The 17,058-nt window shown below is 42.9% G+C and overlaps 1 protein-coding gene across 4 annotated transcripts in view; it reads left to right on the top strand.

Moving 5' to 3' along the window:
- Nucleotides 1–9,016: 9,016 nt before the first annotated feature.
- Nucleotides 9,017–17,058, top strand: part of slc12a7b (solute carrier family 12 member 7b) — a 73,493-nt gene continuing 65,451 nt past the window's right edge. For 3 of the 4 annotated variants that reach the window (XM_054764981.1, XM_054764980.1, XM_054764978.1), the window contains exon 1: nucleotides 9,017–9,298. In XM_054764981.1, coding sequence (XP_054620956.1) covers nucleotides 9,103–9,298 — 196 coding nt within the window. In that variant the 5' untranslated portion in view covers nucleotides 9,017–9,102. The remainder of the gene's footprint in view (nucleotides 9,299–17,058) is intronic. The other variant, XM_054764976.1, reaches the window with a different exon arrangement.

Genomic DNA, 17,058 nt, shown 5'->3' with positions numbered 1-17,058 from the left:
GAGACTATTCCTATCAAATTACTATTACTCAGTGCCTAAATTCAAGCATATATTGAATTCATTGTTGCTTGAAAGGAAAATGTGCATGAATGCCAGGTTTTTCGTCAAATTCTTCTTATTTTTTTCTCTGAAAAGGAACTTTCTTCCAAAGCAAACGCATCTTATTCACCGCAAGTTGATAAAAATGTATAAATACGTGATAATATATGTTTCACCGATAACGTCTTTTCGTCAGGTGTTGAAATTTCGCACTTTGCTTGGCTGAACGCACCATAGCTGCTGTGAGACACGATTCCGATTCCGTCTGTTTTATCCACCTAATCATTTTATACTCTAAAACGTGTTTAAGAACTGTGTGAGGTATGTTTAGGGCTCATTTGTGCATTTTTTATTTCATCATTTAGCTTGTTAGCTAGTGAACAATGGGAGGGTTCTGGAGCTGAATTGAATCCAGCAAGTACAACTGTCACTCTTATTGCAAATGTTGATCTGAAATTGGAGGAGAATGTCAATGTCAAGCTAGCAGGCGGTTTTGGAGGGGGAGGCGCGAGCCGTGGGTTTAAAATAGACATTTTCATGGGTGATTCAGTTACGGATTTAACAAAAACAATAAACACCGAAATTAATTCCTTTGAATCGAGGGTTAGCAGGTCTTTCGTAGCTTAATTGGAGACTCTCAATTGTCCACAGGTGTGAATTGTTTGAGCCCTGTGACTAACTGGCAACCTCAGATGCCCATGCAGCATCTCCATGGCAGAGGTTTAGCAGCGAGAGGCATGCAGGATGCAGGATGCTCCGTATCCGCTCAGCCAGTGGTGAAGAAGAAGCCGCCGGGACACAGCATGCTCCGCTTGCCCTCTTGGCGGGAATGTTTTTACTCGAAAGGCAGCACTCAGAGCAAACAGTCTGACACCGGATCCTTCCCGCAAACAATCCAGGATGCCAGCGGCTGCCATGGCAACCTCACTATACAGCAGCAATGTGACAAAACATACTGCGGCGCATCTCTTTTATGTACGCATTCCGAACATGATAAGCAGGAAATACATAAACAAACAGGTTTGTGTGTGTAAATAGCGCCTGTGGAAGAAATTGCGCATTTTGACCCTTTTTTTTTATACGTGTGTCAGTGTTTTACAGTACGCACGTTAAGTATAGACCGTATGAAAGCTATGCACGCACCAGAGAATGGCCAGGGCAGAGGCAGGGATCGCAAACTGGAATAACAAGAATTCCCATAGCGGTTGTCGTGGCGACGGTGGCTATGACATCACAAGGGACGAGCTCGGAATATAATGCCGCTTTTACAAGGCAAGTGGGCGTCAGGATAACAGTTGTTTGACTTCAGGTATGTAACCAACGTTTCAAATCATGTCTCTATATAGAAAGAAATATCTAGGTTGTATATATCTACATTGGATCATCAAATCCAGCGTCACAAAATGTACGTAACTGGGCAGGTACCGAATGAACGAATATACAAGCAAAACAATACTATTTTATACTCATTTATAACCCACAAGGCATGCTGGGTGTTTTCCTGCTGGGAAAGTGTGCTTGTGGGCTTCCCAGCATGCCTTGCGGGTTACATATGAGTGTAAATAGTGTGTGCAGGACTCTTTTACGGACCTTTTATGACTCTGTGGTGGCCTCAGCCATCTTCTATGCTGTGGGCTGCTGGAGAGGGGGCAGCACGGACAGGGACAGGAGCAGGATCAATAGGCTGATCAGGAGAGCGAGCTCTGTCCTGGACTGTCCTCTGGACTCCGTGGAGGAAGTGGGGGAGAGAAGGATGTTGGCTAAGCTGACATCCATCATGGACAACACCTCTCACCCGCTACATGACACTGTGGGTTCCCTTAGCAGCTCCTTCAGCAGCAGACTGTTACACCCACGGTGTAAGAAGGAGAGGTTCCGCAGGTCCTTCATACCGACCGCTATCAGGCTCTACAACACCTGCACCACCTGAACCATGTTGTAGTGCTTTACTTTACTGTTCTCTTTACTTGTCTTGCTTGCTTGCTGCTGTAACAAGTAAATTTCCCCGCTGTGGGATCAATAAAGTACATACAATACAAATAGTATTGTTTTGCATGCATATTGGTGTGTATGCGTTAATTTCGGTACCAGTATATTGCATGTTCAAAAATAGAGAATTTTGCCATAAATATAAAAAACAAACAAACAATGTTTTGTTCAGAAATCCACGAATGTGTGGGAAAACGCCTGGCAAGAAATATGAACTATGTCTCGTGACCCTAATGGGAAGTCTGAATTAACTGCATTTTATTGCCCCCTGCTGGTTGTTAATATATAACGTCACATACAGTACTAAGTTCACTCAAATACTAATAAATGCATTATCTTTATTTTGTGAGTTTAGGGTTTGTTTTATAGCCTCCCTCTGCTAAAATAAACATACTATGGGTATGGGTGTGTATATGAGGGTAAATGTCCCTCATTGTATTCATAAATAATTATTTACATGTGTCAGTTAGTATTATTGTGTTATATTAAGTCATAATAATGCAAAAGATGTATATATTTTAATCTGTGTAGCGCTGCACTGCATGCTATTGAGTGACGGCGTTTCAAAATAGTCAGCACTGCGTCGTTATGCCACTAGAGGGCAGTCGTTACACATTTAAAAAATAAAGCACTTCTGCCATAAATCCATCAAAGTCCATTCAGATGTGCTAATTATCTGTGATCTAGCTTCGAATCACGTAAAAACTGAAGTCGATCACGCTATGCTCTCTGCTTGATTAGTGTTTGTGTACATGGTTCAAACATTCCTTAAAAACTTGTCCATTCATTTTCTGCTTTACCTGTCCCTTTAAAGCTCCGCCTTACGGTGGCCGATGGGGACAAGCACACGTCAACGTCCGAACGCTCCAAACAAAAACAATCACCATAAACCACGTGGGACAATGCTCCAAGTACCCCAAAACAACTGCATGACAGACACGCTGCAAGTTAATGGAACAAAAAAGACGTTTTTCTATGCTACCAGGAGGTTAGCTAGGCTTTTGGAAGGGGGCACCAGACCTGTGGAATATCAGTCTTGAGCAGGATGGCCAGAAGAATGTCGGAAGAATCAACTTTTTTTGCATGTCTTGGAGTTAGTCTTTTATAATTACAGTATTATAATATAGTTACAGTGTTATAGAGCAACCAGTTTATATCGCTGACGTTAGTGTAGCGTAGGTCTGGCAACCTGGGAAACGTCTGTTTTGTTTTGGGGTTTGTGTGTATTTTGGCCATTTGCAGCATTTTTCTTTTGCTGCGTTTATGTGAGTGCTGCTTTTTTTTAATTTGAAGAATTTTCCTGTTGCATGTGTTTTATGGATCATTTCTGTGTTTGGAGTATTTGGCCTTTGTCAGCCACCGTACCGTCTCCCGAAAGTTACATGTGCTATGAATGCGCGACTATACAGAATTTTAAAAATAATATAAAGCATTGCAGTTTTGTACGACGGAGTATTGGGGTTCTAGTAAACTTCCGACTTTATTCTCGTAAATTTACAACTTTTTTTTGTAATATTAGGAGTTTTTTCTCATAAATGTACGACTTTATTCTAGTAAAATCACGACTTTATTCTCCTTAATTTACAACTTTATTCATGTGATATTACAAGTTTTTCTTGTAAATGTACGACTTTATTCTAGTAAAATCACGACTTTATTCTCGTTGATTTACGACTTTATTCTTGTAATATTACAATTTTTTCTCATAAATTTAAACAACCTTTTTCTCGTAATATTACAAGTTTTTTCTTGTAAATTTATAACTTTATTCTCGGGAATTTGCAACTTTATTGTCGTTAATTTACAGCTTTTTTCTTGTAGTATTAGGAGTTTTTTTCTCATAAATGTACTATTATAAACTAAATTTACGACTTTATTCTCGTAATATTACAAGTTTATTCTCGTAAATTTACGACTTTATTCTCGTTAATTTACGACTTTATTCTTGTAATATTACACGTTTTTTCTCATAAATTTACAACTTCATTCTCCTAAATTTAAACAACCTTTGTCTCGTAATATTACGAGTTTTTTCTTGTAAATTTACGACTTTATTCTCGTTAATTTACGACTTTATTCTTGTAATATTACACGTTTTTTCTCATAAATTTACAACTTCATTCTCCTAAATTTAAACAACCTTTGTCTCGTAATATTACGAGTTTTTTCTTGTAAATTTATGACTTTATTCTCGGGAATTTACGACTTTATTGTCGTTAATTTACAACTTTTTTCTTCTAGTATTAGGAGTTTTTTTCTCATAAATTTACGACTTTATTCTCGTAATATTACAAGTTTTTCTCGTAAATATATGACTTTATTCTCCTAAATTTACAACTTTCTTCCCGTAATATTACAAGTTTTTTCTCATAAATTTATGACATTATGCTATTAAAGTCACAACTTTATTCTCGTAATGTTAGAAGTTTTTTTCTCGTAATTATATGACTTTTATTCTCCTAAATTGACAAATTTTTTCTCGTAATATTACGGGTTTTTTCTAGCAAAATCACGACTTTATTCTGGTTAATTTATGACTGTTTTCTCATAATATGACAAAAATCGTAAATTTACGACAATATTGTCATAATATTCCGACTTTTTTCTCATAAATTTATGACTTTATTGTCATAAATTTACAATTTAATTCTTGTACTATTACTTTTAACTGTTTTTTTTACTATTCGTTTTTTCGCGTTTATTCTCATAAATGTAAAAAAAAATTCTCGAAATCTCAGATTTTTTTTTTTCTCAATGTGGCCAATGTGGCCCATGTGGTCCTAATACTCGTAGTTTTGTCATTTGCAGGCGTGGCCGAGTTTTGGAATCAATCCGATACCATGTAAATATAGGGCGAGTATTAACAGATGAGTATTGGGAGTACAGAAGACTTACTTTCCGGGACCACCAACAAACGGCGAAAAACGGCCATAAACATTTTTATGACCGTTTTTCGCCAGTCCAAAAAAGTGACTGTTGTCGTTATTAGATTACAGTAGATCCCTTCTCTCTTCAATTGCCATTATTCACTCACGACACAATCCAGCTTTAAGCCATAAATATGCTTCACACACTTATTAAGCGCATTTAACATATAAAATGTATAGGAAGCTCACCACTAAAGAACAGTGTTAGGCAAATGATATAAGAAAACAGTAGTTAGATATAGTTACTAGTTACTTTCCGCAAAAAGTAATTGAATTAGTATCAGAACGACTCCTCCATCAATGAAATTAGTTAGCAAGGAAAGTAATTACTTTTTTGAAAAACCTTCAAATATGCTAAATAATTCGGTTAATTGTGCCTTTGGGAGACGTTTCATGAGATTAGCCTAAGGGGCGGAGCTTGTCACTTGCAGTTCTCTATCCAAACGCTAGAGGGCAGTGTTGTTCTGAGCGTGATAAACCAAAACTGGCGGTGCTATTTGGCTTGACATCCACTCATCAACTGACATCCAGGTCTCTGATATGCATATCATGTCAGGGTGCGTTCATGGACCACTGAACAAAGTGCGAAATACATGTAAACACTCTATATGCTGCACATTTGCCGATTTATGCGGAGTGAGATAGGGATTCTGCGGAATAAACGGCAAAAATAGTGAAACCATTTTGACCAAAAAAACTGCAAATTTGCTCACGGAACGTGAAATGACTGAAAACGACACCGTGCATATTGAATTATAGCACTAACTGTCTAGGTACCCGTGTATGTATTTTTCTTTTTCGGTGGCAACGCTGTCTAATCTGCGCAGACAACGGCCAGATGTGCACCGACCTCGACTGTCTTGCAAAAGCTGACTTTTTGACACAGATGCAAGGTGTATACTCGTGTACTCCATTTCTCTCCAGCACACGCGTCTCCGTCCCGGAGGAACCCCGGGGCCCGAGGGATCTCGTTACACGGCATCTGCAGGCAAACAAAAACAAGATGACCGAGTCTCCTCCCGCTTTCATAATCACTGCTTCCCTGAGGGGAACCAATGCCTGACATCCTCTCTAACTCGGCTACGTTGGACTTTCAAACGTTTACTGTTAAAAGTCATGGGATTTTAGTTTTTATCGTAACGCTATCTATCTAGTTGGGAGTATTGTGTTTCATAGTCATTTTCAACACACTTCAGCACCATGTCGCCTACCGAGACTAGTCTCGGACTACAAAAACAAACACAAACCACTCGTTTATGCACTAAATAATGTGAAAAATGTGTTTGGCTGTTTTAAGGATCAGATTTGGTGGGGCTTTCTACGCATGCTGCCTGGTGTGTGTAGACTCCTGTACTCTGGAGATCTCAGATCTCAGATCCCAGACCCGATAAGAGCAAAATAGTAACTACAAAACTGCAAAAACAAAGTGATTCTATGTAGAAATGCTCGGCAGCAGGCGTGGGCGAATATTCTAAGACGCCCCTAGTTACTAGACCAGTTCTCCCTTGTAATTTGGTGTTATCTTTCTGACAGATGGAAATCCCAACCCAATGAGGAGTGGATTCAGCACTTGGTTATGTTGATACACGTGCTTGTATTAGCGGTCAGTACATGAGGATCGCAGCGGTCTCATTTGCAAGCATGCCACAATCAATGGTTGAAGCTGTGCTAAGTGTGTTTGTGCCGTGAAACCCGCATCTGTCCCAAACACGTCACCATCAGCATTTCATTCCGTTCCGAGATGATGAGTCCGGCAGCGGATGAGTAAAATAACACGAGCGTGAAGGATTACAGGTTGTCAATCTCACATCCTGTGTTGTTATTGCAAGATGACCAATGCAATGTCCAAGACGTATTATTGTAACAACATTTAGTTTATTGTTTTGTTGTGCAGCGTTGCACGAAATGGAGGACACAGAGGCAAAAATAATAATATCAAGTTTAAAAAAAAGTATTTTTGATCTCATGTATTATTTTAATATGTATTTTATTTACATTCTCTAGGACATATTTTTGATTTGTGACATTTTAAATGTTTATATTATTATTTCAGGGACACCTTGTATTTACAGAGCGATGAATCCTCTGTTGCAATTATAACGCCCTTATAATATATTATCCAATTATTTAGCATTTGAAATGTAATACAGTGGTGCCTTGGTTAACGTCATTAGTCCGTTCCAGAAGGCCCAACTCAAACCAAAACGGACTCTAACCGAAGCAAATTTTCCCATAGAAAATAATGCAAATCCTATTAATGCCAAACAAGTGGGCGAACGCAAGCCAAGGCAAAATTTTAGCAAAAATCTTGGTTGTTAACCGAAAAACATGCTAACCGGGGCGGACGTTAACCGAAGTACCACTGCATATATATCAATAATATCATGTAAATACATATGTCTCTTTTTTTCATGTATTTTTATTAAAATGTTTACATTTATATAATTGTATATCATATATTTATTATTTATTACGTTAGTTTATTTTTTATTATTATTTTGATGTAATTTTTATTTATTCATGCATTCCTAATTTTTCGTATAATATGTGTATAGTTCATGGGTATATTATACATGCAGACTTTAGGGATAACCCTGTAGTTATAGACAGATGAATGTGATCCTGTATTAGAATTATAATATTTGTATGATGTAAAAATATATATATAAAATAATATATACAATTTAAAATGTTTGATTTAATAGTATAATATGATTAAATATTTATTTATTCTGTTATTGTTTCTTATTCTATTATTTTTTGTAATTTAATTCACAAAATGTAACATATTTGTATTTAATGGAATCACAAAATTTCTTTTTATTACGTTTTAATTTTTGAAATAATAAATTGTAATTATTTTTTCAATTTTTTTAATTATGTAGTTTTCGATATTAATTAATTCTTACTTATTTTTATTCTTATTTAATTATAATACTTGTATAATGTAAATAATATAATAATAATAATAATAATAGAAAAAAAATAATAATGATTAAAAAAATAAATAATTAAATTACAACAAATAATTTGTAAAAATATAGAACATTTTTAATTTAATATATAAGATAAATAAACAATATTATACAAATGTTCTTTAATTATATGTATTAATTTTATTACAGTATATTTTATTTACATTGTTTTAAATATGTTTATTTTTACATTTAATTTGAATATTTTTCAAAAGTAATTAATTTTCAATTAAATATAATTAAAAATAACATTTTTTTTAAATGATACATATTTTTTGTGTACATTACACATCAAGATGCAGATTTTTTTTTTTTTTTTTTTGCCTTTTGTAGCATTTGAGTGAAAAATTGAAGTGACTTGAAGTGTTAATCAACTCAGCATTTCCACCCCCACTTGACCTCCCCTCTGCTGGGTCATGCAACAGTTCTGCCAGCTGTCTATTTTCGATGCAGCTGCAGTCAACTGATTACTGTCTGAGTGCTCTTGGACGCTTTCCACAGCATTCTCTCTTGAGGAGTTTTGCAGAGCTGTTGTACATGAAAATATAATATAATATAATATATATAATAAAACATATTGGTGAGCCAATGGGATCGTGACGTCTGTGAGCCAATAATTTAACTTGAATTTCCTTGTTGCTAGCAGACATGTGAGTTTGAATGACACTATCATTTTAAAGCGCTCATAGTGTGTTTTTAAGTCCTCACATTACTCGGAAGCCATTTACTGTCGTTAAGAGTTGGAATAAAATTCGTCCAATAGCAAAAAAAAAAAATAAAAAAAAATAAATAGTGTTTTTAAGTCCTCCATTGTAGCTGTGTGTGTCGGATTGATATCTACATTTGCAGTATCGCCCACCCCCACAAGTTTATAGCAGTCTTTGAGCTTCAAAAGTGCAATAATTTTATAATAAATGTATATTTTTTTATAATTTAGTTGGTAGGAGGCAAATAGTGAGAAAAATGACACCAAATTTGAATGAGAACTTCATAGGGGGCGGATCTCGTCCTCTCGTCCAATAAGCGAAGGCCGGGGGCGGGCACGTGCGTACAGTAATCAATGGTGGCTTGGAAGTGGTCCAGTGTGTTCGCCTGTTGCCACAGCCGACCGCAGTAGTTGACCGGCCGGCTCTCTCACCTCCATTTCGGCTCCAAAACAACAGGGGACATTCATGGGGGACAGGTTTGTGGTAGTCCCGGTTGACGGGGGAGGAGAGGTCGCCGACAGAGAGGAGCACTCGGGCTCGGTTGTTGACCCACAGACACAGCTCAGCCGCGGCGAGTTGGAGAAGGACCCAGTGTTCGAGCCGCAGGACCCCAACGCCGCGGTGCCCATTCTGGAGTACAACAGAGAGCCCAACAAGTACGGTGAGTCAGCCGGCCGTTACTCAGTGTCCCACTTCTTATCTCCCCGGGCCACCCGAGGATTACCCATCACTTGGGCTGTTTATCTCTTTGTATTGTCGCTGTCACAATTGGGGCACTTACACTTAGCAGTTTAAGTGCATAATGAAGTGCACTGCCAGTACCCGGATGTTGCACTTAAAACGGGCAAAATGGGATATCTGAAATCAGGGAAAACAAGGGAAATTGTAGACCTTGACGGGTGCTGGTGTGAAGACCCGACTGCCTACTGTGATGTGTGTTTCACTTTCAATCAAATGAATGGTTTTGAAATAGTTTTATTTTATTGGCTGCTGTTATTTTGAAGGCTTGACTTCACCTGTTCAAGGATGCACTATGCCGATGTTGCCCAAGGATTTATTTTTTTTCGCCATGAAAGTTAAAATACAGGAAACTATAAAAATGGGAGGGCGCCCGGGAAAGAAGGGTAAAATATGGGATTTTCCCAGGGAAAACGGGAGGGTTGACAGGCATGCGGAATTGAACCCTCTTGGCTACTATTATGAGGCCTGGATAAAAAAAAAAAATCCAGTCAAGCGATTATGTATCAATTGCATAAAAAATGTTGCAGTATCAATTCATCGGTGGTGGAGGTGGGGGAGCTAACGCTGCAAACATCCGCTTAGCAGTGACCCTAACAAGATACCAGCAGGTATTATGTGTAAAATGATTTACACTTGATCGCAAAAAAGGAGGCGACTGATGCTGGCTTTCAAGTTCTTTGTTCCCTAGAAGTCAAGGTTAGAAAAAAGTTAAGTTAAAAAAAATCAAAGGTGTCGGATTAAACAATCTCTATCTCATTACATCGAGATGAGGCTTGCGTTTTTAGTTATTTTATGTTTGAATTGTGCACATGCTGCTTCCACACAATTTATGACAATAAAAGTATTTGAAATAAGTAAAATGTTCTCCCTTTAATTTATATTTTTGTAAGAAGTGTTTTGAACTTGATTTAAGACGTCAAAAGCAGGTATTTTGTCTTTTTTTTGAACTTGATTTAAGACGTCAAAAGCAGGTATTTTGTCTTTTTTTTGTTTGTTTTAATTGGCCGAATCAGAATGTATTATTCCCTAATATCAACATCGGATGGACCCTCACGAAATAATCCATACCGGCCAGGCCCTAAAACGTGTGTGTGAGAATACGGTGTTGGAACTGAGCTCTGCTGTTGGCAAAAAAAAGCCTAAAAAGAGCTTCAGCCTTAACGTTTTGTACGAAACAATTCAAATGATGTGCTCGCATTTCTTATGTGTTGCTCCATCCACCCGTTTGTTTGCGTGTTGATGACACGAAAACACTTTATTTTGGGTGATTTTCCCTTCATTTAGATTCAAGGGTGTGTCTGTACTGCTTCGGTTTAGCCTGCACACAAGGATCCCTCTATAGCAACAGGTTGAGGGTTTATAGGGTGCTGTTATTGCCTGTATGCTAAATTAAACTGTGCTGATGTATTTATGATATCATAGCTGAGTGTGTATTCGTTCATGGTCGCTGAGCGTTAATTGCTGTGTTGACAATGGGAGCTTCAAATTGGCCACAACTTGAGTTCAGAGTTTTTTGTGAGATGCTTGCAGGACTTAAAAACCTTTCATGAAATAATATAACACGATGCACTGGACGGTTATGAGGACGGTCTGGATGATGAATGAGATTCTACATTATTGGTGGTTCGGTACAAACAATTAAATTCTGGCTGATATGCAAGCTTGCACCTTTTTAAGGTCATGCCACAGCATCTCAATAGGATTCAGGTCGGGACTTCTACGAAGTCTCCATTTAGTTTTTCTTCAGCCATTCAGAGGTGGACTTGCTGGTGTGTTTTGGATCATTGTCCTGCTGCAGAACCCAAGTTGGTTTCAGCTTGAGGTCACCAACAGATGGCCGGACATTGTTCTTCGGGACTTTTGATAGACAGCAGAGTTCATGGTTTCATTTATCACAGCAAGTCTTCCAGGTCCTGAAGCAGCAAAACCGCCGGATGAAGGCAGACGTTACGCGGCTGTAGGGCGCCTGGAATACTATTTTTTTTTTCCCCCTGTCCTGTCCAGCCTTTAAGGCAGATAGAATTGTAGATCTAAATGCCCTCACGTGCTCAACAGATTTACTCTACCAGGGAAAAGTGTGAGATACACTTTTCCCTGTTATACAGAATTTATTTGACTTGGATGCTTTCTTATTGTGGACCGGAGCAGGAGGGGACAGAGAAGAAGAGAAAAAACAGAGGGGGATAAAAAAAGACAGAGACAAGGACAACAGCAGCAACAACAATTGTGACAACAATAACAGAACAACAGAAACAAAACAGGACTACATCATCAAATGTCTGTGACAACTATAAAGACCCTGACGGAAAGGACAAAATAATATCGACAACCACAATGACAATACTGCATTGTAACAGTCACACATAATAGTAGTCATGAAATGATGAACTATGATAGTGATCACAATGACAATACTGCATTGAAACAGTCACACATAATAGTAGTCATGAAATGATGAACTATGATAGTGATCACAATGATAATACTGCATTGAAACAGTCACACATAATAGTAGTCATGAAATGATGAACTATGATAGTGATCACAATGACAGCTGTCATGCATATCATTGTAAAAACTATAATCATATTGCTGATATCACCGTCGCTGTAATAAAACCAACAACATAATAACATCCTGGTGAACTCAGTGAGTAATGTGGGGAAGTACGTATGTACTGTGAGTGTGCATATGTACGTGTGTACAGGTTTCTCTGTATGTGTGCAAGTCTTCATAAATATAAAGGTGCAAGAATGTGTGAGCGTGTAATTGTCACTGAAAATGCATGAAAAGAGAGGAGCCCCCCTCCACCGCCCAGAAAGCCCCGCCCCAAATAGCCAGGCCGAGCCCCCACCGCCAGAAAGCCACCAGGCCCACAGGGGTAGGCAACACAAAGATCAGCCCCCCCCAAGAGCCAGCCCAGAGAGCCCTCCTCCCCGGGAAGACCAGCAAGGGGCCGCAAGGAGAGGCATTCCAAACCAGAAACAGGGCGGTGGCGGCGGGCCGGAGGACAGCCAAACCCCGAGACCGGCGAGAGATCACACCCCACAAAGGCAGACGGGCACTGGGGGCCACACACCAGCAGGCCCAGAGACTCCCCCACAACCAGAAAGAAGCCCGCCCACGGCGGAAGCGCCAGCTCCCCGATGCCGCTCTCACCCCCAGGGAATGGAGCCCGACTCGCCCCGGGCCACCCGACCCCCGACACAGGACCGCTCCGCCCAGGGACGCAGGAGGCACCGCCCCCCCACTCCCCCGACGAAGGCCCGGGAAGCCTTGCTGCCAGACCCCGGGGTCCCAAACACACAACCCAGAACCAGAGGCGCGGAGAACGTGGACCACCAGGGAGCAGGAAGACCCCAGGCCACCCCATCCCAACACCAGGACGCTAGCTGCAAGGCAGACAGAGGAGCTGGTGAGGAGGGCAAACGGGCGAGCAGCCGGGTGAACCACCACACAGCGCCAACCGACACCCGCGGGGCAGCAAATCCCGGAGAGGGAGTGAGAGTGCCGCACCCCCAAGCCGCAGGGAGGCAGAGCACCAGAGCCGAGAAGGCGAGACCAGCAGCCGGACCCCACCAGCCACCGGGAGCCAGACCACCCACATGCCACCTGAGCTGACGGCACACCACCCGCGCATCGGAGCCCCACCCCCGACAAGCCCGCAGACAGACCGGGGGAGGCAAAGACACAGACAGCGGCCCAGCAGAGCACAAGGACCAGCGGCGACAAATGCCCAAGCACCTAGCAGAGCACCAACCCCCCAGCAGGACCTGGCCCGAGGCCCCCCCCACCCCCCCCCACCCCCCCCACCCGTCACCCCCCCACCCGTCACCCAAGGCCCACGGTACCTGCGAGCAGGACCCAGCCCATCCCACCAGACAGCCTTGGGTCCCAGCAGCCACCACAGCGCAGCAACCACAAGCCCCCGTGGCGGCCACTGCGCCACAACGGCCAGCGGACAAGTCCACAGCCACATACCCGACCCTGGCGGACAGGCGCCGTGGAACAGGCAGGAGATACGCCAATCCAGCCCGCTCTACCCATGTAATTTGTAATGTTACGTTATTGTTTCATGGTGTGTTGAATGTGCACCTGTGTTGTTGTTGGATTGTGTATTTGCTGAGTTTTTATACATTTGCTTGCAAACTTCCGTTTCCAGGTCATGCGATTATTGTTAGCAACTGTTGCTTGTTGTTTGTTGCCTGTTGTTCAGCGTTTATTCCACTTGTCCTCCACTCCTGTCTCGTTCGGAATCCCCTCTCCACATTTGGTGACCCTCGACGAGAGTAACACGTTGACCGACAACAATGACCTGAATCTTTTATGTGATTACAATGTTTTCACTAAATAATGCTACATTGTTTAGCATGTCGGTGGGACAAGACGTGTGCCCTCGGAGGGTTTTGCATCCTGTAGCATGTGGATTTAGTGTGTATTTCGCATGGCTTTGCAGCTATCGAACTAATGTGTAAGCACATAACACTATTTAAGTACATTTTCGACACGGTAACGCGAATACCATAAACTAATATGTCGCCAATGTCATCGTTTAAACACTACATGTTGCAACCTAAAACATATAGTAAATGACAAAACACACTAATATAGCATTATTATGTGAAAACATTGTACTCACGTGAACGATTCCTTGAAATGGATGCACATTTAGAAGATTTACTCCATTTACAACAGGTTTCCTTGTCATACATACGCATTAGCGCTAGGTGGCAGAACTCGTCTTTCCGCCGGTATGGCGGCGCTGTTGTCATAGTTGTCGGCTGACATATTACCGACGCCGAGGGTCACCAGCTGTGAAGATGTCATTCAGAACGAGGGGTGAAGGATAAGTGGTATAAACCGTTTACCCTGCACTGAACAACAAGAAACAAACACTTAGCAACAGTTGCTAACCACAATCACATGATCCTGAAACAGAAACGTCTGAAACAAAGTCATAAAAACTCAGCAAATACTCAAAAACAAGGTTTTTTTTTTATTATTTTGAGCCACTGATGAATTATGATTAATATTCATTTGCATTTTGCTTTGTTTTTTCTTTCTTTGTTTGTTTTTAGTTAGAAAATATTCTAACGTCCCTTCACTAGAATTGTCGTAGTCCCTCTCTGAGCAGTACCTAGAGGGGGTTCATTACTTGCAAAAAACTAGCAACACTCATCCCTCTTGCTACATCTTCTTATTCTTTGGCCGACCAGGTGCGTGAGAGGTATGTCACCAAACGGAGTTACACAGATGGTCCCATTCTAATGTGTTTGTGAGCGAGGTGAACAGGTAAATCCACATCCTTTCCTGATTAAAATGCTGTAAAATATTCCAGCTGGAATTTCATATCCACACCACTAAACACTGCGGTCACGTGTTGTGTTGTCGCTGGGTTGTTGAGATCCATGAACGAAGATTGTGTGACTTGTCAGGTTCTCGGTGTGGTTAGGACCCCAGATGCAGAGGCTTAGAGTTCGTGTGGTCATTCAGGATTTTTAATGACAAAAAGTGCAAGAGAGAGTAGATCCAAAAACAGAAAACGATGGTGTTGTGGCAAAAATAGAGACAAAAGGCAAATGAAAGTTACACCATGAAGAAAAGTACAAACACTGGAGTTAGCTGGACGGCAGGGAGGCGGCAGGTCCAAATGGGCATGGAACAACGACTGGTAGCAGAAGCACTCGGGTGTGTTGCCAGCAGAGGCGAAACAATGAACCAGCGGCTGCCAGCTGTGGGTAGTCTGCTTAAATGAGTATTGGGTAATTAGCCACAGGTGTGCCCAGCGTCCCCGCCTCCAGCCCGCTTAAGGTGTAACTGCAACCATAAAGGAAAAACAAGCCAGAAGAAGGCAGGTACCACGCAGTGACAACCACAACAAATGGTAGTCACTAGCACATTGTGACAGTACCCCCCCCCTTAATGGGCGCCACCCGGCGGCTTACCTGGCTTCTCTGGGAAACGCTTGTGAAAGTCCGAAATGAGGGTGGGGTCGAGAATGAGGGACCGGGAAATCCATGAACGATCCTCGGGGCCGTACCCCTCCCAGTCAACCAAATACTGGAATCCCCTGCCCCTTCTTCTCACGTCCAAAATGGCCTTGACCGTGAATGCTGGGTGGCCTTCAATCATCCTGGGGGGAGGGGGAGGCACCTCCGGAGGGCTGAGGTTGCTGGTGGTAACTGGTTTAAGGAGTGAAACATGAAAAACCGGATGTATCCTGAGGGACTCTGGCAGACGGAGTCGAACAGCGGAGGGGTTCAGGACACGATCCACGGGGTAAGGGCCGATGAATCTGGGCTGGAGCTTCTTTGAGTCAACATGGAGGGGTAAATCACGGGAAGAAAGCCACACCCTCTGTCCTGGCTTGTAATCAGGGGCGACTGAGCGGTGGCGGTTGGCTAGGCGTTGGTTGCGCTCTGATGTCCGACCAAGGGCTGCCCGTGTGTTGCGCCAGGCCCGGCGGGCCCGTTGTAGGTGGGCGGCCACGGAGGGGACTGTCACCTCTGATTCCAGGGATGGGAATGCCGGAGGCTGGTAACCATAGGCGACGTGGAACGGGGACAGGCCCGTGGCGGAGCAGACCAAGGTGTTGCGAGCATACTCGATCCACGGCAGGTTGAGGGACCAGGAGGCGGGCTGTTGATGGCAAACACAGCGGATGGCCGCCTCCAGGTCCTGATTGGCTCTCTCGGTTTGACCGTTGCTCTGTGGATGATAGCCCGAGGACAGACTGGGTGATGCTCCGAGGGCTTTGCAGAACGCCTTCCAGACAGCAGACGTAAATTGTGGTCCCCTGTCTGAGACCACATCCAGGGGGATTCCATGCAGTCTCAAGGCGTGAGAGACTAGTAAGTCTGCCGTCTCCAGGGCCGAGGGGAGCTTCGGGAGTGCTATAAAGTGAGCCATTTTCGAAAAGCGATCCACTATGGTGAGGACGACTGTATTTCCGTTAGATGGTGGAAGTCCTGTCACGAAGTCCAGTGCTATGTGGGACCATGGGCGGGAGGGGATGGGGAGCGGTCGCAGGAAGCCCGCTGGAGCCAGATGAGATGGCTTGTTCCGCGCGCAGACTGGGCAGGCGGCCACGAACTTCTGGACGTCCGCTCGGAATGACGGCCACCAGAACCGTTGCGCCAGGAGGAAAGCGGTGCGGGAGACTCCGGGGTGGCATGCTATCTTGGACTCATGGGCCCACCGGAGGACCTCGGAGCGGAGTCCCGGGACGACAAACAGCCGTGCCGCCGGACAACCTTCAGGGGTGGAGATTTCTTCAGCAGCGTTGGCCACCCGCCGCTCGATATCCCACTGAAGGGCACCCAGGATCCGGGACTGGGGGACGATGTATTCCTGGCGGGGTTGCTCCGGGGCCGGTGCGTGTAGTCGGGAGAGGGCGTCGGGCTTGGTGTTTTGGGAGCCCGGGCGGTAGGTCAGGGTGAAATTGAATCGAGTGAGGAAAAGGGCCCATCGTGCTTGTCGGGGATTGAGCCGCTGAGCGGAGCGGAGGTATGACAGGTTTTTGTGGTCAGTGTGAACAATGAACGGGAGTTCAGCACCCTCGAGCCAGTGCCTCCACTCTTGCAACGCCAGGATGAGTGCCAATAATTCTCTGTTGCCAATGTCGTAGTTGCGTTCGGCCGGGGTCAGGCGGCGGGAGAAGAAGGCACAGGGGTGGAGCTT

This window comes from Dunckerocampus dactyliophorus, chromosome 21 (assembly GCF_027744805.1).
Source record: "Dunckerocampus dactyliophorus isolate RoL2022-P2 chromosome 21, RoL_Ddac_1.1, whole genome shotgun sequence".
NCBI lineage: Eukaryota > Metazoa > Chordata > Actinopteri > Syngnathiformes > Syngnathidae > Dunckerocampus > Dunckerocampus dactyliophorus.
This window is presented reverse-complemented; position numbering and strand designations above follow the sequence as displayed.